Below are 26,393 nucleotides of genomic sequence, written 5' to 3' on the forward strand. Positions count from 1 at the left end.
TTTTTCTTGGTGTCCTCAGCCCTCCCAGGATGCTTGATTTCCCAGCAAGCCTTGATTGAATTACTGTATTCGTCTTTCTGTCTCCCATTGCACATACAGCGCCTAGTTTTTTCCTGGCCGTTCACTCACTCGCCCGGCCTGACGGTCATCGGCTCAACAGCCGAGCATCGGCTCAACAGCCGAGCCTGCCTGGCACGGTGTTACCTGACGATTACAGCCGCGGTGCATAGGGACCGACAGAGCCCGTGCCTGCCTGGAGGTGGGCGAGGCAGACAGCACAGAGTGACACGGCGCTGTGAAGGGACCGCGGACCGCATCGGGTATCTTTCAGGATCAAGGTGAAGCTGGAGGGGTGTGAGCAAGGGGAGGGAGGCCCAAGTCAAAGTCACTGAAGGGTGGGAGCCAGATGCCGCAGGGTGTGACAGGCCATAGAACAGAATTCAGGTCTTATTCTAATGTCACGAGAAGCCAAGGATGGTTTTAGGCAAAGCCCAATATATCCTATGGCTTTTAAAGATACCTCTGGGGGCGCCTGGGTGGCTCAGTCGTTAGGCGTCTGCCTTCGGCTCAGGTCATGATCCCAGGGTCCTGGGATCGAGCCCCGCATCGGGCTCCCTGCTCGGCAGGAAGCCTGCTTCTCCCTCTCCCAGTCCCCCTGCTTGTGTTCCCTCTCTCGCTGTGTCTCTGTCAAATAAATAAATAAAATCTTAAAAAAAAAAAAAGATACCTCTGGCTGCTGTGTACTGTGTGGAAAGTGGCTTGGAGAAGGGACAGGGGAAGCAGGAAACCTCTTAAGAGACGGCTGAGTGGCCCAGGTGAGATGGGGTGACTGCGGGACGGACAGAGAGGTGCATTTGGGATGTTCTGGGTGGTGCCTGCAGGCTGTACTGATGAATTGGATGTTAGTTCGCCCCCTTTTTTTTTTTTTTTTTGAAGGTTTTATTTATTTAAGAGAGAGCCAGCGAGCATGAGCAGGGGGAGGGGCAGAGGGAGAAGCCAACTCACCGCTGCGCAGGGAGCCTGATGACACAGGGCTTGATCCCAGGACCCTGAAATCATGACCTGAGCCAAAGGCAAACGCTTAACCGACTGAGCCGTCCAGGCGCACTATTAACTCGCGCTATTAACAGCAGTTCGTTTTAAGCCAAAGTCCTTATTTTTTTTTTTAAGAGGTGGATTCTTTTTTTTTTTTTTAAGATTTTTATTTATTTGTTTATTTGAGAGAGAGAGAGAGAGAGAAACAGCATGAGAGGGGAGAGGGTCAGAGGGAGAAGCAGGCTCCCCGCTGAGCAGGGAGCCCGATGTGGGACTCGATCCCAGGACTCCGGGACCATGACCTGAGCCGAAGGCAGTTGCTTAACCAACTGAGCCACCCAGGCGCCCTCTTTTTTTTTTTTTTTTTAAGATTTTATTTATTTATTTGACAGAGAGAGAGGGAACATAAGCAGGGGGAGTGGGAGAGGGAGAAGCAGGCTTCCCACCGAGCAGGGAGCCCGATGTGGGGCTCGATCCCAGGACCCTGGGATCATGACCTGAGCGAAAGGAAGGCAGACGCTTAACGACTGAGCCACCCAGACGCCCCAAGCCAAAGTCCTTAGAAGATTCTGCCGTGAGAGAGTCCATGAAGCTGTTTCTGGTAAAGAAGGTGGGTCTGGAAGCAGTTAAGACGTGAGCTGGGCTCCAGTGACTGTCTTTCATGCAAAGATAGCTGGTGACTTGGGCTCCCTGTCTGCTGTCCTGAGCCCAGCTTTCTCCTGATTCACCTTCACCAGCAGGGGAAAAAAAAAACAAAATCCCTTAGAACTAATGCTTTCCTGTGCTGCCCCTTCTGAGGCAGCGAAGCTAGTTTAAAATCTTAAAACGCAGACCATTATTGGTCTGCTCCCCTTAGGTCTTTTGTTTCAAGAAATACCTGTGTTTTGATCCGTACCTCTGAAACAAACAATACAATATATGTTAAAAAAAAAAAAAGAAGAAGATAGCAGGAAGGGAAAAATGAAGGGGGGAAATCGGAGGGGGAGACGAACCACGAGAGACTATGGACTCTGAGAAACAAACAGGGTTCTAGAAGGGAGGGGGGTGGGAGGATGGGTAAGCCTGGTGATGGGTATTAAGGAGGGCACGTTCTGCATGGAGCACTGGGTGTTATACGCAAACAATGAATCATGGAACACTACATCAAAAACTAATGATGTAATGTATGGTGATTAACAGAACAATAAAAATTTAAAAAAAAGAAATACCTGTGTTTTACGTGCACGCAGCCTGCACATTTGTCTCCATGTGATCTGTGGCTGCTTCTGCACCAGGGCCAAGGGAGTAGTTGTGAGTCCTTGTGGCCTTGTGGTTCTTCCCCTCTGGCCCTTTAGGGACGTGGCTAGCCTGTCATAGGTCATACACTTTGCAGGTTCACACCGGGCTGTCTGACTCCACAACCTGCACTTTTTTTTTTTTTTTTAAGTTTTATTTGAGTGAGCGAGCCCAGGCAGGAAGCCCAATGCGGGACTCAATCCCAGGACCTCAGGACCACGACCTGAGCCCAAGGCAGACGCTTAACGACTGAGCCACCCAGGCGCCCATGACCTGCACTTTTATATCTACAATGGATCCACCTCCTCACACATGGTCTAAGACTCATATTCCTAAAAGTTCTGGCTGGGAGGAAAAGCCACAAGGTGCCGACTAGCTCATTAGTACCCAATTTTACACATGCTCATGAACCGGCTCCTAGGCGCCCGAGGCTGCCCTTGGACTAGGGACTCCTGGACACTAAGCAGGCATTGTGCTCTATAAGCCGGTGTGGGAGTGAAGAACAAACCGACTCCGGTGTGATTGGTGGGGTGCCCCCTCTCAAGTTTTATTAAACCTCATCCCTGTTTATTCTTCTAGAAAGTGGGGGAGCTCCAGACCCCAGAAGCAGGGGTAGGTCTACAGGGGTCACCCAGGATGACAACTAGTGCCCCCCCATTCTATTGACTGATGAGAGGGGGTTCTGAAATCTCCAGCTGGTCAGGAGTGGGAGAGGAGCCAGAAGGTCCGAGGGGGGTGATGCCAGAGCAGAGGTGGGCCTGGCTCCCCCAGCCCCCGTTCTCGAGACAAAAGAGCTTCATCTGGTATCTGTCTTGCATTGTGCAGACCAGCTTCGAGTCCCCATTCCAAACAAGGCCCTGCACTAATTTCTATTTAGAACCCTCAAGGACAACCCAAGTGACTAGGAGAATTTCAGAACCCAAGGTTGCTTAGAGATAAGCTGCACATGTAATCATGTAAGTGGTCATCGAAACCAGGGCTTGTTTAATTTTTGTTTTTTTAAGATTTTATTTATTTGCCAGAGAGAGAGAGCAAGAGCAGGGGGGAGTGACAGGCAGAGGGAGAAGCAGGCTCTATACTCAGCAGGGAGCCCAAGTTGGGGCTCATGACCTGAGCCGTCAACTGAGCCACCCAGGCGCCCCAAGGGCTTGTTTTTTAAAACACTGCCAGGAAATGGAACACCTGGGTAGCTCAATTGGTTGGGCATCTGCCTTGGGCTTAGGTCATCTCAGGGTCCTGGGATCAGGCTCCTTGTTCAGCGGGGAGTCAGCGTCTCCCTCCCCACTGCTTGTGTGCGTGCTATCTCAAATAAAATCTTTTAAAAAAAATTAAATTATCCTCATTTTTTCATAATTTGCCCTAATTACTATCTACTTTTTAATATAAAGCATTTAGCAACATGGATGTTAGGTATGAAAGCTATTTTCATATTTGGTGACTATATTATTGGGATATGCTAATTACTTATGGTACTGCCCAGCGATTGCCCAATATTAAATGTAGCTTACTTGTGCTTTCAGCTTCTAAATTCAGGAGTTCCTTAATGTGTAATCAATGAACTTCCTGAATAAAAACTATAAATGTGCGACAATGAACGTCCATGAAAGCGAAGGTGCAATTACATTATCAGATTTTTTCGTTGTTGTCAGAGAGAGAGAGTGAGCTCGCGCGCTGCAGGTAGAGGGAGAGGCAAGCTCCTCGGTGAGCAAGAAGCCTGAGCCGGGACTCGATCCCAGGACCCTGAGATCATGACCTGAGCGGAAGGCAGATGCTTAACCGACTGAGCCACCCAGGCATCCCTACAAGATCAGATTTATCATGATATACAGGTAAGGGAGAATATGCCTACTCCGTCAGCCTCTAAGTTCTACGATAAATGACACAAAAGCAACCTAAGCTGGGTGCTTGAGGTCTACTGTCTAGGAGGACCAATTAATAAAACAGATTAAGATCCAAATCAAGATCAAAGCCTGTTGTATCTGCAAAACATCTTTAGGATTCCATGCTGTGGGTGAAGGAACAAAATCCTAATACCAGTAATTCACAGATGTGATTTAACTATTCACTTTGAGAGGAAAGAAACATAAAATTCTGTGAAATAGTAGCTAAGCCTTTTCACATTCTAAAGGAGGTACTCACTCCCAAGCCACTCTTCCTTATCCCTATAATTATGAGCAATATATCTACTTCCAAACAAACGAAAAAAGAAATATGTAAAATCCTTTCCAGAACAAAAGCTTTTCCAATAAAATTTGAAATTTTTATTAATATTTAAATTATAAACCAGACGTTAGCAACCACATATAGACATGTTTGCTGTGGACAAATTAAGATTCGGAGGGCCTACTTTCAAATACGACTTCAGAACTAGTTGCAACAAATCAATACATCTTCTCAGAAACTGTATGATTTCCTTCGGTTTACAACCCGTGATGTGCAAAGCTTAATATAACCTGAAATAACTTACCCTATCTACCCTAAAAGCTACCGAAAATGGAATCGCTATTAGGATCGAACAACAACAAGACGCGAACATTTCAGCAGTTCTTCTTAAGAGTGTAAAACATAGAAACCTGGAAAAGGTAATACTATTGGTTGAGCCGTAAAACCTATAAAAACCGGCTCTGCCACAGCGCACGATAAACTCATTCATTCGGCTTCCCCGACGCCCCCGACCACGCGGCCCTCGGTTTAGCGTCGGAAGGCACAGAAAACCACACATCCTTACGTGAAGCCCTGCAAACAGTGAAACGAGAGCGTGCAAAAGGTAAGGACGCCATGCTCCCAACACCGTGGAGGTCTGCCGCGGACTTCAGCAGACGCAGCACGCGGGGTAATCCCGACGGCGTCCCCTCGCGGGGCCGGCCGGCGGACTCAGACCTGGGGCCGCTCGCCGCAGCAGGGGAAGTGGTCTTCGGTCCGGAACAGGACGGGCGGCTCGAAGCCGCTCTGCGGCGGCCTGCCGGAGGGCGCCTTGTTGAAGAAGGAGGGCACGCTGATCGCGTGCAGCAGTTTCCGGAAGGCGCTGGGGAAAGCGCCCAGCTCGGCCTCCGCCCTGGCCACCCGCTCCTCCATCCCGGCCACGCGGGCGCCGATCATCCCCACGAAGGCCTCGAGCCGGTCGATCCTGCTGTAGACCTGCCGCATCTCGGCGGCCTTCGCGTAAATGCGAGGCACCCCCTCGCTGACGACGTGGGAGGAGTCGCCGCGCAGCATGTCCAGCAGGCCCACGAACTCGTCCACTCTGGCGAGCAGGTCCTCCAGGCTGGCGTCCAGGGCCTCGACCTCGGGCCGCGCCCCGGCTCCCGGCAGCAGGCAGGCGGCGTAGCCCGCGGCGGCGCGGCGCAGCAGCGGCAGATCGCGGCCCGGCGCGCCCAGCTCTGAGCCCTCGTCCTCCCACGGCCCCGACGCGCTGCTGTGGCTCTGGGACACGTTGCCGCTGTCCCCGCTCCAGGCAGCTCCCTGGAGCTCGGCCTCCCCCTCCTCCCCCTCCGACCCCTCGCGCGCCAGCCCACGACCCGCCGGGCGACCCTCCATGACCCGCTCCGGCCGGACTGCCCGCCCCGCTTCCGGCTTCCCAGTCCTGCTTCCGGCCCCTCCGCACGCACGCGCGCGCGCGCACGCCCGGCCTCCGGCCTCCGCGCGCGCACGCGCACGCGCGCGCGCCAAATCTCTGTTTTCCGCCCCTGGACGCTCGTGCGCGCGCACGTGCTCACACTCAGCACCCTTTTTGAAATGTGGAGGTGTAACGGAGCTACGGTAAGATGCGTGCGTCCTCAGTGTATCTTTTGCGTGTTCACACAATCATGTAACCTCCATCCAGATCAAGATATAGAACATGTCGGGGCGCCTGGGTGGCTCAGTCGCTAAGCTCTGCCTTCGGCTCAGGTCATGATCCCGGGGTCCTGGGATCGAGCCCCGCATCAGGGTCCTGGGATCGAGCCCCCATCGGGCTCCCTGCTCGGCGGGAAGCCTGCTTCTCCCTCTCCCACTCCCCCTGCTTGTGTTCCCTCTCTCGCTGTGTCTCTGTCAAATAAATAAATAAATAAAATCTTTAAAAAAAAAAAGTTTCAAAATTGGGGGCGCCTGGGTGGCTCAGTGTTGGGCGTCTGCCTTTGGCTCAGGTCATGATCCCACGGTCCTGGGATTGAGCCCCCCATCAAGCTCCCCACTCTGCAGGAGGCCTGCTTCTCCCTCTCCCACTCCCCCTGCTTGTGTTCCCTCTCTCGCTGTGTCTCTCTCTGTCAAATAAATAAAATCTTTTTAAAAAAAAGAAAGAACTGGGCGCCTGGGTGGCTCAGTCATTGAGCGTCTGCCTTCGGCTCGGGTCGTGATCCCAGGGTCCTGGGATCGAGTCCCACATCAGGCTCCCTGCTCAGCGGGAAGCCTGCTTCTCCCTCTCCCACTCCCCCTGCTTGTGTTCCCTCTCTCGCTGTGTCTCTCTCTGTCAAATAAATAAAGTCTTTAAAAAAAAAAAAAAAGATATAGAACATGTCAAGGACCCATGAAGAGCTTCCCACCGTCCCTAGTTTCTTCTTGCTACTTATATTGAAATGAAAGAGAAGAGAAATAAACAAAAAGGTCCCCGAAACCTTGCTATTCTTGATGACTTGGAACGTTCTCAGCTTCTTTCCACACTTTCCCCAACACTTGGTATTGTCAAAATTTTCATTTTTAGCCATTCTTGTGGATGTATATTGAGTGCTATCTGTGTGGGGTTTTTTTAATTATTATTTTTATTTATTTATTTATTTATTTTTAAAGATTTTATTTATTTATTTGACAGAGAGAGACACAGTGAGAGAGGAACACAAGCAGGGGGAATGAAAGAGGGAGAAGCAGGGGTGGGAGGATGGGTTAGCCTGGTGGTGGGTATTGAGGAGGGCACGTTCTGCATGGAGCACTGGGTGTTATGTACAAACAATGAATCATGGAACACTTCATCTAGAACTAATGATGTAATGTATGGGGATTAACATAAGAATAAAAAAAATATATCAAAAAAAAAAAAAAGAAAGAAAGAAAGAGGGAGAAGCAGGCTTCCCGCCGAGCAGGGAGCCCGATGCGGGGCTGGATCCCAGGACGCTGGGATCATGACCTGAGCCGAAGGCAGGCGCTTAACGACTGAGCCACCCAGGCACCCCTATCTGTGTGGTTTTAATTGGCGTTCCCCTGTTGAATCTTGAACTTTAGCACCTTTTTATATACTTTTTGGCCACGTGGATATTCCCTGGCTGGCTCAAGTCTTGCCCATTTTTAAATTGAGTTATTTGTCTTTTCCTTATTGATCTATAGAAGTTCTCAATACAGTTTGAATATGAGTTCTTTGTCATATATCTTCCTTTAATAAAGTCCAATTCATCAAACCAGGAAGGTTTGGAGAGTGAAAGGGGACACTCAGGACACGAGATATAAAATATTTTTTAAAAATTTTTTTGTGCTGTATGATCTTTAATTAACTATAAAGACTTTCAATCACGTCACCTAGGGACCATTTTACCCCCTGCTCTGTTTGCCCGCCAGTCTCTTGTCCCTCTCTTCAGCAATGGTGAGGTGGATACCCTTTCCACGGGGAGGAGAAATCCATGGTTTGTTGCCTTTGCCAGTAACAAAAATGTTGGAGAGTTGGGTGGCAAAGCTGTTGCCATTGGCATCTTTCACGTGAACGACATCAAAAGAACCAGGGTGTCTCTCTCTCTGTTGGTGATCACACCAATTCTTCCCAGGTTAGCACCTCTGGTCACCATACACAGATTGCTAGTGTCAAACTTGATGAAATCAGTGATCTCCCCAGTCTCCAAATAAATCTGAATGGTGTTATTCACCTTAATGAGGGGATCAGGATAGCAGATGGTGCGAACATCTTGAGTCACCAGATGGGGATTCCTTTTGTCCCCACAAAGATCTTTCTCACTTTGCACAACTTATACTTGGCCTTCTCAGGTGTAATCCCATGAACAGCAAAGCGACCCTTGGTGTCATAGATCAGACAGAAATTCTCCTCAGTCTTGTCAATGGTGATGACATCCATAAAACCAGCAGGGTAGGTTATATCAGTTTGGACCTTGCCACCAATCTTTTTTTTTTTTTTTTTTAAAGATTTTCTTTCTTTCTTTATTTGACACAGAGAGAGACAGAGAGAGAGGGAACACAAGTAGGGGGAGTGGGAGAGGGAGAAGCAGGCTTCCTGCGGAGCAGGGAGCCTGATGCACGGCTGGATCCCAGGACCCTGGGATCATGACCTGAGCCAAAGGCAGACGCTTAACGACTGAGCCACCCAGGCTCCCCTGTTACCATCAATCTTAATAAAATGCTACATACAGATCTTATTTACTTCATCTCCTGTTAGGACATACTTAAGTCTGTTCCTTAGGAAAATGATTAAGAGGCAGACATTCTCTCAGCTTATGGGGACCAGTAGATGGGTGAGGAGCGAACACACCAGTAAGTTTATCCAGCATCCAATACTACATGCTTCAGATGCTCCTGGGACCACGAGCCATGGCTGCGCTAGGCATGAAAAGAGCAAGATATAAAATCTTGGGCAAACCATATCATATAATTATTATGGACTATAAAGATCATGAGATGATCATTAGGGATCATATGTCCAATGCGCAGCCTAGAGCAACAGGTGGAAATTGACACTCAGAGATATGTGTTCAGGTTAACCAACTTGTCCAAGGTCACAGAGCAAGAAATTGGAGGGACTAGGAGGACCCAATGCAGGATGTTTCTGACTCTAAAAGCTTTGACATCAAATAACCTCTGTTCACTGTCATAATAATTATAACACTATCACCACTTACATCTGCTGGTGCTTTGGTATTTGCAAAACACTTTCCTGCACATCATCTCACTTATGCATCGTCCCATTGACGGATATGCAGCCTGGGATCACTGGTTTTTACTTACGAGACTGGAATACTAGAGCTCTAATCTGTGGCACTGTTGCAAGCAGTATCCCTCCAAAGTGGGACACTGGTGGGGACACGGGCTAGTGGGACACTGGCTGAACAAGACTGGAGAGACTCCATCCACCCAGTGTTCAAACATTTTTTGTTAAATGAATATTAAGGCAGCATTTTACTGGGCCCCTGCTGTTTTGCAGGTCCTGTAGGTGCTAAGGACCGAGACCAGAACCCGTCCTCAAGGAGCCTCTAGTAGGCAGAAGCACTTATATTTTAGGAAAGGAGGCCTTCTCTCTAAAACATTTCCTAAGGCCCTACTTGTGTCCAGGTTGTCAGGAAAGGCTAAGGACAGAGCCAAATCAGAAGTGGCCCTTTATCTTGGGTTGCTTATAGTCTGGTGAAGATGATGCAGGCAGGTTGGGTCTGAGGACCCTGAGGGGGGCCCTGTAGGACCAACTCTGCACAGGACAGAAATCAAACGCAAGCCAGAGAAAGTAAAAAGAGTTTATTGAATAGTGTGAGTGACAGAGTTTAGCAGACTGAGTGTCTGGGAGACTCAGAAAGGAAAGGAGAATGAGTCTCTTCCTTGCTTGGGGCTAGCGGTTTATATTGGAAAGGGATGTAGGGTATGTGTTCCTTCAGGAATCCAGAGTAGGGTCCGCTCAACGGTGAGTGGCAGGTGAATGATAGGTGTGATTCTATAAGTCACTGAAGGTAGGGTTACTGATGACAGCGTCACCTTAAGTTTGTTCAAAGCTAACGTCCTGGAAACACGTCTGGGATCGGGCTCTTTTTAGATGTTATCAGGTGTTTGGGGGCCTAGGACAAAAATTCAGAGAGACTAACTTTCTTGTTTCCCTTTGAAGTGGGAACATAGCTTCTTTGGTTTATTCAGATGCAAAATATAGAACATGAGTAAGTGTGCTCTAGTAGAGAAACAAGAGAGACAGGGCCTTTCTAAAATGGAGTACCTTCAGCTCCCCTACCTCGAAGAGAGACCAAAAACCTACTGACCGGAACAATCCGGCAGCGGGAGAAAAATACCCCCAGGACAAAAATCTGGGAGCGAGGGGTGGGGAGTACAGAGAAAAGGCCAGTTAGGATCCCGGGTTTTTGACTTAAGGGCCCTGTCCCAGAAGAGGGAGCATGTGCTCTAGTTAAGAGCAGCGACTGCAGACCCAGATGGCTCAGGTTCAAATTCTGACCATAAGTACGGGTTTTAGCCAGTTTTTCATCTAACAGGTTTGCTCTGAGGTTAAATGAATTAATCTAAGCACTTAGAGCAGTGCGTGCCTGGATAGGAAGTGCTGTAAACATCAGCCTGTCTTATTCAAATACTGGGGAGGGAAAATTGCTTTCACTTAAAAAAAAATAAAGAAAAAGTAAAAGCAAAAGTCGGGGATGCCCTCGCGGAGGAGGTAAGCAAGGTGCTCCCAAAGCGCTCCCAAAGGCTGATTAGAGAAGGGGGCGGGGCAGGGTGCGGGGAGCTGGAAGGGGGGCGTGCGCGCGCCCGGGACAGAGTCCCGTCTGCGTGCGCGCACCCGCCACCAGGCCGGCCCCAGGCATGGCCGTAAGGGGGCCGGGCCACGTCGTGAAAGTGCCGCAAACACGCCCACCGCTGGTGATGGCTGCGCGTATCGCTTGTTGGCCCGGCCGCGGTGTGGGTCCAAGGCGTTGCTTTCCGTAGCGGTTCTGAAGCGGACGGCGTAGAAGGAGGGACATTGAGGGATAATTCGGGAGCACTGCTGATGCGCGGACGCCCGCAGTAACGGTTTGGCCGTCCCCAGGGGTGCGGGCATGAAGGAGGGGCGGGACAGATGCAGCCCTGGGACATCGTCGAGCTGGCGGAGCCCGGGGAGGATTTCGAGCAGTTCCTGCTCCCAGTCATCAGCGAGATGCGGGAGGACATCGCGGCCCTCACCCGGGAGCACGGGAGAGCCCACCTGCGGGACAGGAGCAAGCTCTGGGAGATGGACAATATGCTCATCCAGATCAAGACGCAGGTGGAGGCCTCGGAGGAGAGCGCCCTGAACCACCTGCAGAACCCCGGCGGTGGGCTGGAGGGCAGGGCGGCCAAGAGGTGCGAGAAGGTCGAGGAGAAGGCCAAGGAGATCGCGAAGATGGCAGAGATGTTGGTGGAGCTGGTGCGGCGGATAGAGAGAAGCGAGTCGTCCTGAGGGAGCGCGGGCGGTAAGGCGGGCGGCGGGCGGCGGGCGGGGCCGGGGCGGGGCCGGGGCGGGGCCGGGGCGGGGCCGGGGCGGGGCCGGGGCGGGGCCGGGGCGGGGCCGGGCCGGGGCGGGGCCGGGGCGGGGCCGGGGCGGGGCCGGGGCGGGGCCGGGGCGGGGCCGGGGCGGGGCCGGGGCGGGGCCGGGGGCTTGCCATCGCCGATTACAGTAGCTTCCTGGGTGGTCGTCCTGTTGTAGGAGTGAAGCTGAAGCCTCGGTCTCCCTGCGTCAGAAATGGGGCAATGGGAGCAGAGCTGAGGTTGAGAGGAAAGTGAGTGCGTGCTAGCTTGGCTAGGTGATAGTAGATACTGATTTTTGTGGTTCCTCCCGCCCCCGCCGGTAATTAGAGAAAAATGAGAATAACTCGGGTTTGTCTTTGTGAAACTGAAAATTCACCTGCAAAGGGACAGTTGCTGGAAGTAGAGCCGCCGAGGCACTAAGGAGGGTGGTGGCGGGGGGACCAAAGGAAACTTAGCCATAAAGCAAAATAGGGGAGGGTGAGAACACAGGGAAAGAAACAGAGAAGTGTGAAGCTGTAGGCCTCGACTAGAAATATCCAGGTTCTTCTAGAAGGCAGATGTGTCAGAGGACTCTGAAAAAGTGGCATTCTTTTTTTTTTTAATTAATTTATTTTTTTAAAAAGATTTTTATTTATTTATTTGACAGAGAGAAACACAGCGAGAGAGGGAACACAAGCAGGGGGAGTGGGAGAGGGAGAAGCAGGCTTCCCGCCGAGCAGGGAGCCCGATGCGGGGTTCGATCCCAGCATCCTGGGATCATGAGCGGAAGGCAGAGGCTTAAAGACTGAGCCACCCAGGTAACCCAAGAAGTGGCATTCTTGTGGATGGTTAATTCTTTTTTTTTAAATACCAGGATGCAGAAATCTGAGACTCAGTGTCTTGATGGTAAATTTCTTCCAGTTGTGCCTTAGGTTCACAGCTGATGGACTCTGGTCACCTGGGCTGACACCTCGAGAAAGCTGAAATAGCTTGTTTATTCTGTTTTTGTATGTTTTTTATCCGCATGTAACAGCCTCCCTTAGGGTCAGTGGTTGTATAAACGAGCCAAACGAGAATTTGTCCCTCGGATGCACACCACAGCAAGCCAGTAAAAGACTGACATGGAGGTTTTGCAGTGAAGAAAGGTAGGCGGTTCTTGGTGTGGCACCACTCAGGAGAATGGGGAGCTAATGCTCCAAGTCCCAAACTGCCCAAGGGCTTTCAGGTGAGAGTTTTTAAGGGCAAAATTTGGGGCAGGGGTCTCCTCAGAAGCTGGACGCCCTTGATGGAGCTGGAGTTGTGTTCATAGATGTTACTTAGTTATTCTGGTCCCATGGAGGTCTGTCTTTTCGAACTTAAGAGATTTGGAATCTGAAAAATGTCTTTTTTTTTTTTTAAGATTTTATTTATTTGTCAGAGAGAGAGCGCGTAGGCACGAGAGCACACAAACACAAGCAGGGGGACCCGCAGGCAGAGGGAGAAGCAGGCTCCCCGCTGTACAAGGAGCCTGATGCGGGGCTGATGCGGGGCTCGATCCCAGGACTCTGGGATCATGACCTGAGCCGAAGGCAGATGCTTAACTGACTGAGCCACCCGGGCGTCCCCAAAATGTCTTTATTTCTTATGGTGGAGATTTCATTAGGTACATCTGGTGATCCTGTTGTTAGGATAGTGTTGATCAGCTGCTTGTACGTGCCTAAAGGAGCTACTTCTCTGTGCGTAAACGAGTGGGATTGCATCCTTCATGTTCCTTTGAATGATCCGCAAGCATTCCCGGCTCTTGGGTCTGGGTCTGCGTGTTTCCTGGCCAGTCCAGCTGTGCCTGGGGGTGATAAGACCTCTAGTGTTTGTCCTTTCTTTTTTTTATAGATTTTATTTATTTATTTGACAGAGAGCGAGAGCAGGAACACAAGCAAGGGGAGTGGGAGAGGGAGAAGCAGGCTTCCTGCTGAGCAGGGAGCCCGATGTGGGACTCGATCCCAGGACCCTGGGATCATGACCTGAGCCGAAGGCAGACGCTTAACGACTGAGCCACCCAGGCGCCCTTAGTGTTTGTCCTTTCATCTGAATTAACAAGATGGGTGCTGGCTTCAGCTGGTGACCTTGATATGGGTTTAGATTGTCCAGTGTATTTGGTTCCTGAGAAATAACTATTGTATAAGAAATACTCTCATAAGGGAAATGGGGCTTAATGAAGAGTTGTTTCAGCGCTCATGTTTATTGTTGTTACTTTGCTGTGTTTGGAATGTTGGCGTGTGGCCTTGTGTTTTGCTGTTACCCGTGTGACCTGATTGTTCTCTGGACTTTCAGAACGTGTGTAGACTTGGGGCCAGAATCTTCTGTCTGTGGAGATGCATGGAAGGCACTGCTTGGGTGAAGCTGGTGACTGGTGTAGGGGTAAGACTGCTTTGGGGAGCACTGGGAAGAACTAGAAGGCACTTGGAGATGGAAGATGGTTAGGTGTATATTCTGGAACTTTGATTCCTGTGAGACGCAGGAGGAGACCTGTGTCTTGTGGCATAGTGTCTGGTGTATGTGGTGTCACCTGTCCAGTGAGTTTATTGAGACAACCTTGCTGGCCCCAAATGACAAAGAAGTTTGGATAGGGGATGATGGAGTATGCTTTGGTGTCGGAATGCCCTCACACATTACAGGGGTTTCAAAGGATCGCATCAAAGAGACAATCTACGAGGAGCCTGGGGACGCTGAAGAAAGGAAAAGGCATCATCAGGGCCCATAAAGTCCTTTCTAGTCTATCAGCGTAGACCTGACTGGGATTTGAGGTCAAAGTCAGACATGTGATGAATAAGTGTTCATTTACCTTGAAAAACAAAGATCTATAGAAAACCTTTTTTCAAATAAAGATGTTGTTCAGATGACTAGAGTCCCTATGTGTGTGTGTGTGTGTGTGTGTGTTTAAGATTTTATTTATTTGACAGAGAGACACAGCAAGAGAGGGAACACAAGCAGGGGGAGTGGGAGAAGGAGAAGCAGGCTTCCTGCCAAGCAGGGAGCCTGATGTGGGGCTCGATCCGAGGACCCTGGGATCATGACCTGAGCCGAAGGCTTAACAACTGAACCACCCAGGCGCCCCATCCCTGTGTGTGTTAATAAATTTCTTTTGAAATGGACACTCTTCTTTCAGCCCTGCCATCAGCAAGCGGGACTGAGTTGCTTGAAGTTTGGGGTTCTCTGTGAGCCTAGAACTGGGAGCAGAATTGCTTATGTCAGGTGCTGTGGGGATAGGATGACAGAACACTCAGCTCTTAACAGAGATGAACTTCAGGCCATCGGCATGCTGAAAAGTTGTTTAGTCTCTCAATCGGTGGGAGCATAACATGCTTTCTGTCCCATCCGAGGAATGTGAAGGAGGGGCCTGGGTTGGGAAGAGCTGGGACCAGTAATCGCACTGCAGTGTGCTTGAGACTCAGCACTCATGGAGGGGGCTGGGAAGCTCTTCAGAGCAAATGACTTGCCCTTGAACATGGAGTACAACCTCTGAGAGTAGAAACCAGGGGAGCACCAGAAGCTTAGGGAACCACGTGAGCTGCAGCCCTGGGGATACTATGGGGGGCACTGTGGGAGCCAGGTGGGAGGGGCAAGCAGAGGAGAGAGGCTTCATCAGGGAGTTAATGCATCTGCATCAGCCTATGTAATGGATGCTCAAAGCCATAGGACAGGCAGGGTGCAGTTTCCAGAGTTGCTAAATGTGATCTTATCAGAGCAGACACATGTTCATGATGACAAGCCGAGATACACGTCTTGGATGAATGTGTACTTTTATCATAAAGTACCTGGGCACAAAGAAAGTCCTTTACAGAGGCTGTTTCTGTCTGTGGAATCCTTGTCCATGCTCCTGCCCTTCTGAGGTCTTAGTAGGAACAGAAGTAGTGCTGGGAGCCCTTGAGACCCAGGAGCAGGGGAGCGTCCGTGCTCACATCTGTAGCGTGGGAGGCTTACACTGCTTGCGGTCTGTGTGTTGGTGGGAGCTTGGGTGAAGGCAAGAATATGGGGGCTGATGCAGATGGGAGTTGAGGGCCTGACCTCGAGCGGGGGAGTAGGGGGACCCACTAGGCTTTCCTAGTGTCAAGACTAGGTTTCTCTCTGTGTCAGTCAACCCAACTAAGTTAAACTGTGCTAACAGTTCACCCAAAGTCTTTGTGGCTTACAGCCTACAAGGTTTCTCATTCCTGTTGATGTACATTGCAGGTTAGTTACTCCATGTTCTCTTAAGCAGCTGGCTGAAGGAGCACCCCCTCTTTGAGATATTATGGACCTTGATTCAGGAAACTTAGTTATAAGTTGATTCACTGATTTAAAAACAGATGTGTTGGGAGGGAAAAACTTGCTGTGTGTGTGTGTGTGTGTGTGTGTGTGTAGATATCTACAGTGTATGCATAGGTTTTCCCCTTGATTAACTGACCATAGATTATATTCCTCCATTAGGGTGAATTTCATCTCATCATTATCCCAGGGCTTGATGCTAAGCCTCCTTCACGGTCAGAGCCTTAATTCTTCTGAATCGTTTTGGACCCTTGGTTCTAATGCAGAGCACTGTGGTGACAAGGGGATGGTCTTCACTCATGCTTGTGATGTAGTGTAATGGAGAGGCATGCGGGGCTTTGTGTGGATTTCCTATTTTAACTCATAAATTTTTCTCCTACTTGGATTATGTATCTGTGGAATTGAACCAACTTCCAAGTCAGCTAGAAAATTTGAATTGCCTTCTGTCAGCAGCTCTGAAATCATTTTTCATAGATGAGCCCGTGGTGCCCAAACTTCCCTTGCTGTGAAATCTGAAATTCTGTGCTCTCTTCCGGAAGGCTTGGGAAATTCTTCAGTGGCCACTTGGGTCAGCTGGCTTGTGAGGCCCGAGTCTTCACTCCTGTTTTGTTGCAATACAATACAAAACAATACTTTTGTTTCTTCTGAAAGCAGGTGAGTATCCGATATCCACAGAGCTCACTAGGCCACTTTCTGAGTGTCTGCTTCCACGGTGCCTTATGCTCTCTCTTTAAAACAGCACTGCCATCCCTGCGACTCTCTCTGCCCTTTTATTTTTCTTGCACTACCTGACATGTGATTATTAATCTGTGTATAGTCTGGCCTCTCCACGTGGAATGTCAGCCCTTTGAGGGCAGGGATTTTGTTTACCGCTAAATTCCCAGCACAAAGATGAATGCTTGGCTGCCACATGGTTGGTGCTTAATACTCATTGAATGAATTAGTATCAATTCAGTATGTAAATTAAATTTGATTATGAGGCGCCTGGGTGGCTTGGTTGGTTAAGCGTCTGACACTTGGACTCAGCTCGGGTCATGATCTCAGGGTCATGAGACTGAGCCCTGTGTCAGGCTCTGCTTGAGATTCTCTCCCTTTCCCTCTCTCTCAAAAATAAGTAAGTCTTAAAAAAAATTTAATTGTGTCTGCTTACCAGTGCAGACAACTCAAAGTGAAGTTTCTGAGCCAGAAACTTTGACGGCCTTCTTGATTCCTCCCTCCTTCTCAGCAACCCCTTCCTTCTCCTTCCTGTCACCGTGCTTCAGAAGGTAGAACAGAAGGTAGAACGACCGGAATGTGCCTTGGATTCATCTGTCCCCTCCCACTGCCCTAGCCCACTAGTGCAATGCTGTCCTAACTGGCCTCCCTTCGTGGCTTCATGCCAGCCCTGGTCCTTCACAGCAGTGGACTGGGCTATGTCAGGTCCCTGCTGAGAACCATTTCGAAAAGAAAATTTCGTTTTGTTGGGACGCCTGGGTGGCTCAGTCAGGTTAAGTCTGCCTTTCAGCTGAGGTCATGGTCCCAGGGTCCTGAGATCAGGTCCCACATCGGGCTCCTTGCTCAGTGGGGAGCCTGCTTCTCCCTCTGCCTGCCACTCCCCCTGCTTGTGCTCTCTCTCTGACAAATAAAGTCTGTAAAAAAGAGTGAGCACAGTGTGGGGGAGGGGCAGAGAGAGGGGAACAAGCACACTCCCCGGTGAGAGTAGAGCTCTGGGTGAGAGTAGAGCTCTGACGGCTGGGCGGAGGGACGCGCGGCCTGCGGGCCTCCGTGGGTCCAGGGCAGGGTGGCGCTCCCTCGGTGCCGAGCCACCCCAGAAGCTGGGACCTGGCCTCCGCCGGCCCGGGGCACAAAGGGCAGTCAGCAGGTGGCCTGTCCTACCCACTGACTGTGTCCTTTCCCTCTCCGGCTCCCCACCGGGCAGGAGCAGGAAGTGAGGAATCAGGGGACTCATTGTGTTGGAGGTGGCGGCGCTGAGGGGTCAGGAAATAATCCATGTCCACCAGACTGGGAGCATTTCACAAGCATTTTACTGATCACAGGGGCGGCCACAGGCTGGGCAGGAGGCGGTGGCGCACAGGATTCTGGAAGCCAGGGGCTGCCCCCCCCCGCCCCCCTCCACTCTGGGTTTGCAGGGCATCAGGGGAGCCCCGCCTGCTCAAAGAACTTGTGGCAGGCGGCCGTGAGCATGGCCACAAACACGATGAACTCGTTGAAGTCCACCTCGGCGTCGCCATTGGCGTCCAGGTCCTTCAGCAGTTTGTCCACGGCGTCCCTGTCCCTTTTAGTCTGGAGACAGAGGCCCGGGGTTAGCACTGCTGCAGGTGGGCGGAGGGGGGGGGCAGGGAAGGTCACCGGGCCCCGGGAAGTTGTGAGCCCCCCCGGACCCACAGTTGGGTTTAGGGCGAATCGGAATTGAGTGGTGCAGCTCAGGAGGCAGCGTGTCCCACTGGCAAGTTTGGAAGGGGGTGTCTTTGGACTGTTTAAGATGCTTTAGAAGGGGGACCACCCTCAGGACTCGCCGCCAGCTTGGCGGGGTCCCCCCAGGAGATCGCATCTGGCCCATGCACTGCACACCCCTCCCCTCCCCTCCCCTCCCCTCGGCTGTGAGCTCTGATCCCTGAAGTGAGGAAAGGGGAAATCCGGGGCTGCGGCCTGGCTGTGGCCTGGGCAGGGGTGCCGAGGCCGTCTGCGGGAGCCGCCCCCATGCCTTGGCGGCGGCCAGGGCCTCACCTCGCACCACCCCGTGCGGGGGTGTCCCTGCGGCCCAGTACCCCGCAGCCGCCCACCCTGGGGCTCGAGGTTTGTAGCCAACAGCCCCCCAGGACCGCAGCTCCCACTGCACCAGGTGCTGGGCTTCCACGTCAGCTGGAGGCCTGGGGGACTGTGGCCCCGAGCCCCGTTTTACCAAGTGCCTCGGTGAGGATCCCAGGCTTAGCCACCGGTTCTCAAATTGTGTTCCCCAGACCATCTGCCTCTGCCCCCTCTGGCAGCCCCTAACCTTGGGCTCAAAATCCCCCTGCGTTAGACTCAAACTTGGCTGCTTGTCAGAACACCTGCACCCACGCCCAGCTCCCCACTGGTCAGGGGCGTTCAGTGAGCATTGGAGTTTGAGACTGCTGTGATATTAAGTTCAAAAAGAAAGTAAACTGCGTATTTAGAATTTCATGCACATCAGCGTTGAGCTTTTGGCTGGGGAAAAGGCTGAAAGGAAGAGGGAGAGTATGATGGGGGGGATTTCTTGCCTCCACATTTCTGTATTTTTTTTTTTTTTTTTTTTTTTTTAAAAGGTTTTATTTATTTGACAGAGAGAGACACAGCAAGAGCAGGAGCACAAGAGGGGGAGTGGGAGAGGGACAAGCAGGCTTCCCGCTGAGCAGGGAGCCCGATGTGGGACTCGATCCCAGGACCCCGGGACCATGACCTGAGCCGAAGGCAGACGCTTAACGACTGAGCCACCCAGGCGCCCTACATTTCTGTATTTTTACATCTTCTACCACAAACACATTTATAAAAGACAAAAACAAATGAACTTCATTTAAAGATTTATATGCTCACTGCCTTTACATACTAAAGTGCTCAGTGTGTTTGAATTGAAGACTGAAATTTTAGGCTTCATTTTCAAGAATCAGCTCAGGGTAGACCCATTAGAGGGCAGGTAGGTGGGGTTTGGTGGCGCCAGGGGGGAGGCAGGAGGGGGAGGGGAGGAGTGGGAAAGAAGGGGAGCTGGAGCTGAAGAGCAGAGAGGAAGAGAAGGACAGTAAGGAAAGGGAAAGGAAGAGGAGGGGAGGGAGAAAGGGGGAGAGAGGGAGGGTAAAGGGAGAAGAGGGGGGAAGGGGAGGGAGGGGGAGAGAAGAGGGAGAGAGGAGGAAGACGAAGCAGAGAGAAAACGGGAGAGAGGGAGGGAGGAGAGGAGGGAGAAAGGGAGGGAAGGAGGGGGAGAGAAGAGGGAGGGAGGAAGAGAAGGGGAGGAAAGGGAAGAGTGGAAGGGAGGGGGAAGAGGGGAGGAAGGGGAGGGGCGGAGTGAAAATGGAGGGAGAGAGGGACAGGGGAGGGAGGGGGAGGAGGAAAGGGGAAGAGGGAGGAGGAGGAGGAAGGGGGAAGAGGGAGGGAGGGGGAAGGGGAGGAGGGGACACCAGAGGCAGCTGGAGGGTGAAGAACAGAGAGGAGCATAGTGGGGAAAGGAGGACGGGGAGGGGACCAGGAAGAGGGGAGGCAGAGGAGGGGGGCCCTCTGTTTTGAGGTTCCTGAGGAGGCCTCCCTTGGGCACATCCAGGCCACGAGGCTGGGGCAGAAAAGTGCCAAGGTGGGACCTCCTCCCATCTGCACCCCTGTCAGCCCCACTAACACCAGGCCTGCGAATGCCGGGAGGAATGCTGGGAGGACGTGGCCAAGCAGTCAGGACAGCCAGGGTGTTTGTGGCCAGCAGCCTCGGAGGGGTGCAGCTGTGAGGGGCCAGCAAACGCAGCCTCACAGTTGGCCCTGGATTCCCTCATCTCCAGTGCTCAGGTTCAGGTTTGTACACTCCCCCCCCAGCTCTCCCACTGGGCCCCTGCAGAGAAAGAATCCTGGTAGCTCCAACTCCATGTTTCCAGGACTGAGCTGGCCAGCCCTGCTCCCTGCTCCCAGAGTCCTGAGCCCCTGGGACAACGGATCCATTCTTGGGCGGGTGGCCTCCCCCTTCCACCTGCTCTAGGCCTGCGGTGGCGGGGCGGGGGCGGGGGGCAGCTCAGCGGGGCAGCCCCTTCGGCCTCCCCTGCCCTCCTTTCTCCTGCCCGCTGGCCCAGGGCCCTCCCTGACCCTCCCCGCGTGCTCCCCCCCACACCCCCCCCCGCCCCAGGCCCTGCGTCCTCACCTGCAGGAAGCCCGGGAGCTCCTTCTCCATGAGCACCTTCAGCTCCCCCTTGGTCAGGCTGCGCTTGCTGCCCTCCACACCCGCGTAGCGGGCGAAGACGTTAATAATCATGCCCATGGCTGTCTCCAGTTCGGTCATGGTGCTGGACGCGGACCCACCTTCCTCCTGGGAGCTGGCGTGGCCGAGGGAACGTCCCGGGGAGGCTTCTGGGCGCTTTATAAGGCCCAGGCTCGTACGGACACAGAGGGTGGGACGGACAGGGCCGGGCCTCCAAGCAAGCCCTGCCCCTCCCCGTCGTGTGTGGCTCAGTTCCCGAGAAATGCGCTGGCGGGACTTCCTGTCTGAAGCCTTCCCCCAGCCCCCCGCCCCGTGCACCCCCATTTCCCTGTGCTTCCGTGTGTCCCGGGGTCATTCATCCCTGACCTACTGACACAAGGGCCAGGGGGCAGGTGGGGCGTGTGGGGTACTTCGTGGAGCGAGTAAGGAATGGGGGGACCGGCCCTTCCGGCCACATCTGGCGGGCCAGCAGGAGGAAGGCCGCTGGAGGGGATGTCGGGCTGAGCGCGGTTTTGCTCCCGCAGCGCTTTGCACAACAAGGCCTTGTGGAGGACAGACTTGCATCTCCGCCCCCCGCACCCCAAACCCGCAGCATCAGGGAGGCAGACACTGCCAGCCACGGGACCCGGTGAAGGGCCCCCCCCCCGCCCGGCCCCCCAGAACCCCTGCCCACTCTTACTCTCTCCCTGCGCCTTGCTGGGTGGCCCCAGGGGTGCCGTGTGATTTGCAGACCCCAAACGCGAATCCTATCTCTGTTTCCTGATGGCGGGTGTTGAGGACTCAGTCTGCAGGAACCGCAGGGGCGGGTAGGGTAGCAGGCTGTGACTGAGCCAGAACTCCCTGAGCACAGAGCTGCCCCCCCTCGGTCCCCAGAGGTGGCATGGGGCGGGGGGGCGGTGCGCGGCAGCTGTTGCTGGGGATGCCTGCAGGGCCTGGCTACCCAGGGAACCCCTGCACAGAGCTCGGAGGTCGGAGGTCGGGGTGGGGGGAGATGAAGCCAGCTACATGCCGCGGGCTCAGCCCTGGCCTGGCACTGTCAGGGAGCAGCTGCCGACGACAGTCCTTTCTCCTTTGGACACACTGCTGCTCCCAGGTCTCCTGCAAGGGATCGTTTGGGAACAGGGAAGGGTCAGCCCACTCTGTTGTGCGGGGCAAGCCCTCTTAGGATGAGACTGCAGGTCCCCAGCAGGCGGGCAGAGCCTCCCCGAGGGCATCCCGCCCCGGGGACCTCACCAGCACTAGGAAACGGTGTCAGAGGCCCATTGTGACATTTGGGAAAAGGAAGGAAGAGTGTTAAGGGTTGTCACAACAGGGCTCACGACTATCGCAACAGGGGGGACACTGGCTCAGCTCCCAACACAGCAGAGCCGGCCTGGATGGCCCAGGAGCAGAGTTAGTGGGGCTCAGAGGGTGGGAGATTCCTAGGAGGAGGCTGACAGGGTTGGGGGATTCCGGGGGCTGGCAGGCCCAGGGCTCATCCGTCAGAGTGGGGGATGAGGAACTTGGGCAGGCGTCAAGGGTAGGGAGGTGACTTCCTGACTCTTGCTACAGCCGGGTAGGCAGGCGGAACACAGATGTGCCCAAGGACGAGGCAGGATCAGAGCCAGCACAGAGCAGCCTGTTGAAGGGGAGAGTCCGCCAGACCTCCTGAGTGAAGACCGGGCTGGGGGCCGGGAGGGGCTGGCCTGTGTTCTCTAGGAGAGGGCCTTCCTGGAGCCGTGGCGGCGAGGGCGGGCAGCACAGCACCTGCGGGGCTCTGACCCCTGCTGGTACTCTCAAACTGTAGTCACCCTCCTTGCTAAAAGAGGATGCTTCCCCCACCCCCCATAAAATTTAATCAAGTGTGTGGCTTTTGCCTAACGTCTTTTTGAACTTGTTGCGAAAGTCAAAGCAAGGCCACTGAAAGACCTCTCCTGGTGGAGATCTTTGTAGGGATTAAAAAAAAAACAACAAAAAAAAAACTGGGGGCACCTGGGTGGCTCAGTCGGTTCAGCTCAGGTCATGATCGTGGGGCCTGGGACCATCGGGCTCCCTGCTCCATGGGGAGTCTGCTCCTTTCCCTCCCCTGCTCATTCTCTCTCTCTCTCTTTCTCTCAAATAAATAAAATCTAGGGGCGCCTGGGTGGCTCAGTCAGTTAAGCGTCTGCCTTCAGCTCAGGTCATGATCCCAGGGTCCTGGGATGGAGCCCCATGTCGGGTTCCCTGCTGGGTGGGGAACCTCCTTCTCCCTGTCCCCTCCCCCCTGCTTGTGCTCTCTCTTGTTATCCCTCTCTCTCTCAAATAAATAAGTAAAATCTTTCAAAATAAATAAATAAAATCTTAAAAAAAAGTGGTTAGATGATCACTGGTCGAGTGGACACAGGTAGAAGAGAATGCCTGGTTATAAAGGTGACTAAGACCTTGAGGTAGGTAACATGGGGGTAGGCAACTAATTTCCCAGACCAGTTCTTAACTCTTAAACATTTAACAGAAACCCGCTGTTACAAAGAAAAACTAGGTACAGCCACTGACAAGTCCTTAAAACAGGCAGAGTGACGGGCGCCTGGGTGGCTCAGTCGTTAAGCGTCTGCCTTCGGCTCAGGTCATGATCCTGGAGTCCCTGGATCGAGTCCTGCATCGGGCTCCCTGCTTAGCAGGGAGTCTGCTTCTCCCTCTTACTCTCCCCCCTCTCATGTGCTCTCTCTCATTCTCTCTCTCTCAAATAAATAAAATCTTTAAAAAAAACAAAAAACAAAAAACAGGCAGAGTGACATTCCTCTAGGAGCTCAGCTGCTTCGATGTTAATGCTTTGCTAGGGCAAAAGACAATCCTAGCGGGAGCCCCAGGATCCTGTGAGTCTACTGTAATGTATAAAAATTCCTTTGGAAACTTCCTTTAACTCTACCCCCCAAGATACATGTTGGCAATCATCCCCGAAGTGGATGACCCACGATATACATCTGAAGGGTCTCATGACTCAGGTTTTATTAGACAGTAATAAATGACCTTTTCCCAACAATAGCTAGCCCCCTCAAGGTTCTGGAAACCTTGCTTCCAAAATTCCTTAGAGACTTATGCTCTCTCTAACTCCTTCCCAACTTGGAAGTAAATAATGGGCCATTCCTCACAACCCTGCTGCGGCTATTTCTGCGTGTGGGTCCTATCCTCCTGCTTTAATAAAACCGTTTTGCACCGAACATGTGTCAAGAATTCTTTATTGGCTGTCAGCTTCGAACCCTAACATTTCCTACATCAAAATCGCAGGCCCAAATTGGTGTCACTTAGGCCGAGTCCCCAAACTGGGCTTTCATACCTAACCTAGCTACAGTTCCAACCGCCCCCCCAGAAATGCAGTCCTAACCCTTCAGTCAGGAATGATCCGATCAGCCCAATAAAGGAACCGGCCACAGCCCGTGCCCCAGAGGAAGCCAGGCTAACCTGCATAAGGCCCCTGCTCCTCCTCCTCCCAAGGTCTAGTGTGCTCGCCTAGAAGATACTTTTCTTTTGCGAATAACATCTTGCCGCACTCTCTTTCCTAGGAAAACCTTCCATTTTGTACAACTCCTGGGAGCTCCCCTCTGCTTGCTACCTGGGGTGCCGTCTGGTTCCCGAATCGCTTAACAAAGCCAATTAGGGCTTTAAATGTACTGGGTTAGGTTTTGTTTTTTAACACTGCATTTATCTGGAAAGCTGGTTTCTTCCCAAAAGGAGATTGTGAGTTGCATCATGCGGAAACCCCTTTCTGTCCCTGACCAGGTCGGGGTGATTTTTCTTCCCACCCTCCAGGCCTGGGTGCTCCCAGGTCACTGGTGCCAGGGTCTCCTTTACAGCATGGGGATTCGGGGCGGGGGGGTAACAGGAATATCAGCAAGGATGCAGACCCTCCGCGGGCCGGCCCCCAGCTTGCTGGGAAGGGATGAGCATGGCTCCTCTGAGCCGGCTGAGCTGGGACAGAAAAGCGCTCCTGCGTCAGAACACATGTCCCCCCCATGCCCACTTTACACTCCCCCATAATCTGCTCCCCCCAGTCGGCTGACAGTGCGGGTGGGGTACCGGGCCACCAGCCGCCAGCCACAGCCCGCACCCACAGGCTGGGCCTGACCTCTGTGTGCGTGCAGGCCCTCCCACGCCCAGCACCAGAGGCCCAAAGAACAAATGGAATTACGACCTTCCTACACGCCACGCAGGGCAAAGAGGAACCACCGAAACACCAAGGGGCCCAGGGAACCATCACCCCCGAGGGCCCTGCCCAGGAGACAAAAAGGCTGCCCGGCCGAGCCCAGGATGTGGCCCCACTTCTGAGGGGGATGGGCGGCCAGGAAATGTCTCCATGGGTTGTGGGTCGGGGAGCTTTCCGGAAAGGCCCGTGTGGGGTGAGGCAGGCAAGGCGTGGCCTGCGGGTGGGAACAGTTCCTAGACTCTGGAGTCTGGGTCACTCTGAGAAGGACGTCCGTGCTCCGCAAACACGACCGAAAGCCCCAGGTCAGCACAGACCCGCCAGGCACAGGCCCCAAACCATGTTGGTGCAGCGAGTTCTTCCGAGTGCCCCGGGACCCGTGCGGGAGGCAGACCCTGACCTCTGGGGTGCCTGGCCAGACAGAGGCCCGCAGGGGAGAGGCGGGAGAGCACAGGGGCAAGGAGGCCCCGGGCCAGGGAGCAGGGAGCAGGGAGGAGGGAGGGGAGGGGAGCGCAGCAAGGCACAGAGGAAGTACAAGGAACCGCTGCTTTGGGGAGATGGGGAGTTGGGGAGTGTGGCTGGGGGAGGGGGCAGGACACAGAGCAGGAAAGGCCCTGCAGGCTGGCCTCACTGGGGGCGCAGCAGAGCTCCTGAGGGACTTTAATCGCCGGCTGTCAGGGCCCCACGCCCCCAGAGCTGCCGTTTCATCAGGCTGTGCTGGCCCCAAGCTTCTCAGCTAACCCTGCCGAGCAGCCAGCTGGAGACCACTGGTCCGGAGGGTTCTCAGCTGCGAAGAGACGTGGTCGGGTTTACCGTTTAGGCTAACTCAGCAGCGGGTAGGAGATTCAGAGGAGGAGGGTGAGGAGGAGGGTAAGGCTGGAGACCGGGAGGCCAGGGAGGAGGCTGCAGAGTAAGGAGCCCTCCAGGCACGCAAGCTCAGGGGTCCTGCAGCCCAAAGCACATCTGGGGACTGGCGGAGCCTCAACAGGATGCAGAAATGAGAAGGAAGGGGGGGGGGGTTCACCATCTGATCCAAGCTTTGCAGAAGGGGAAACTGAGGCTCAGGGCGAGGACATGGGTGAGCAAGCCCAGGCTCCTCTCCACTCTCACTGTACGAACAGCTCTTCGATCAAACCAATTTTATCCTCGGGAACGTATCAGACAAATATTTGCTGAGGGAGGAGGTCAGGAGAGCTGAGGAAATGAGTTTCTCGGGAACAGGCGGTGTCGGGGGTCCTGACACCGTGGGGGCAGCCGTGGGGGCGTGGCTCCCGGGGGAGGCGGCGGTCAGCCCTGGGCCTCGGGCAGCCGCCTGCAAAGCCCTCTCTCCAGTCCAGGAAGCAAACTCCATCTGCCACCCCTGCTTGCCTTCTTCTGGAGCCCGGAAGCGGCTCCGGGGCTGCAGTCAGGCTGGCTGGCACCATGCCGCTGAGGCCGCGGCGGATTCCTGGTGCTCGTGACCAGAGCACTCCCAGCGGGCTGTGTTCGCTTCCCGGGGCCGCTGTGACCCATGGCCACAAGCAACAGAAGCTGCTGCTCTCGCAGATCCGCGAGTCCAAAATCGAGGTGCGAGCAGCGCAGCCCCTTCTTGGGGCCTCAGAG

The 26,393-nt window shown here is 53.4% G+C and overlaps 3 protein-coding genes and 1 pseudogene across 4 annotated transcripts; 1 reads left to right on the forward strand and 3 right to left on the reverse strand.

The window, feature by feature from the left end:
• Positions 1 to 4,548: 4,548 nt before the first annotated feature.
• BLOC1S4 (biogenesis of lysosomal organelles complex 1 subunit 4) lies at positions 4,549 to 5,875 on the reverse strand. The gene has a single exon (XM_064584243.1). The coding sequence runs from the start codon at positions 5,845 to 5,847 to the stop codon at positions 5,185 to 5,187; it is 663 nt and encodes a 220-aa protein (XP_064440313.1). The 5' UTR covers positions 5,848 to 5,875; the 3' UTR covers positions 4,549 to 5,184.
• A 1,641-nt stretch (positions 5,876 to 7,516) lies between these two features.
• On the reverse strand, positions 7,517 to 8,846 carry LOC123842241 (small ribosomal subunit protein eS4-like; annotated as a pseudogene). Its single transcript, XR_010408344.1, has 2 exons — positions 8,588 to 8,846; positions 7,517 to 8,386 (listed from the first exon to the last, which is right to left on the reverse strand). The product of XR_010408344.1 is annotated as a small ribosomal subunit protein eS4-like (transcript).
• A 2,034-nt stretch (positions 8,847 to 10,880) lies between these two features.
• Positions 10,881 to 11,422, forward strand: LOC123842240 (MORF4 family-associated protein 1-like). Its single transcript, XM_045871620.3, has one exon. It carries the CDS (start codon positions 11,039 to 11,041, stop codon positions 11,396 to 11,398), a length of 360 nt encoding a protein of 119 aa, XP_045727576.2. The 5' UTR covers positions 10,881 to 11,038; the 3' UTR covers positions 11,399 to 11,422.
• A 6,313-nt stretch (positions 11,423 to 17,735) lies between these two features.
• S100P (S100 calcium binding protein P) lies at positions 17,736 to 20,825 on the reverse strand. The gene is made up of 2 exons (XM_045881517.3): positions 20,579 to 20,825; positions 17,736 to 18,012 (listed from the first exon to the last, which is right to left on the reverse strand). Exons 1-2 carry the CDS (start codon positions 20,714 to 20,716, stop codon positions 17,863 to 17,865), a joined length of 288 nt encoding a protein of 95 aa, XP_045737473.1. The 5' UTR covers positions 20,717 to 20,825; the 3' UTR covers positions 17,736 to 17,862.
• Positions 20,826 to 26,393: the final 5,568 nt, after the last annotated feature.

Source organism: Mirounga angustirostris, unplaced genomic scaffold (assembly GCF_029215605.1).
Source record: "Mirounga angustirostris isolate CCGP_5_RB_7025 unplaced genomic scaffold, mMirAng1.0.hap1 SCAF_2, whole genome shotgun sequence".
Taxonomy (NCBI): domain Eukaryota; kingdom Metazoa; phylum Chordata; class Mammalia; order Carnivora; family Phocidae; genus Mirounga; species Mirounga angustirostris.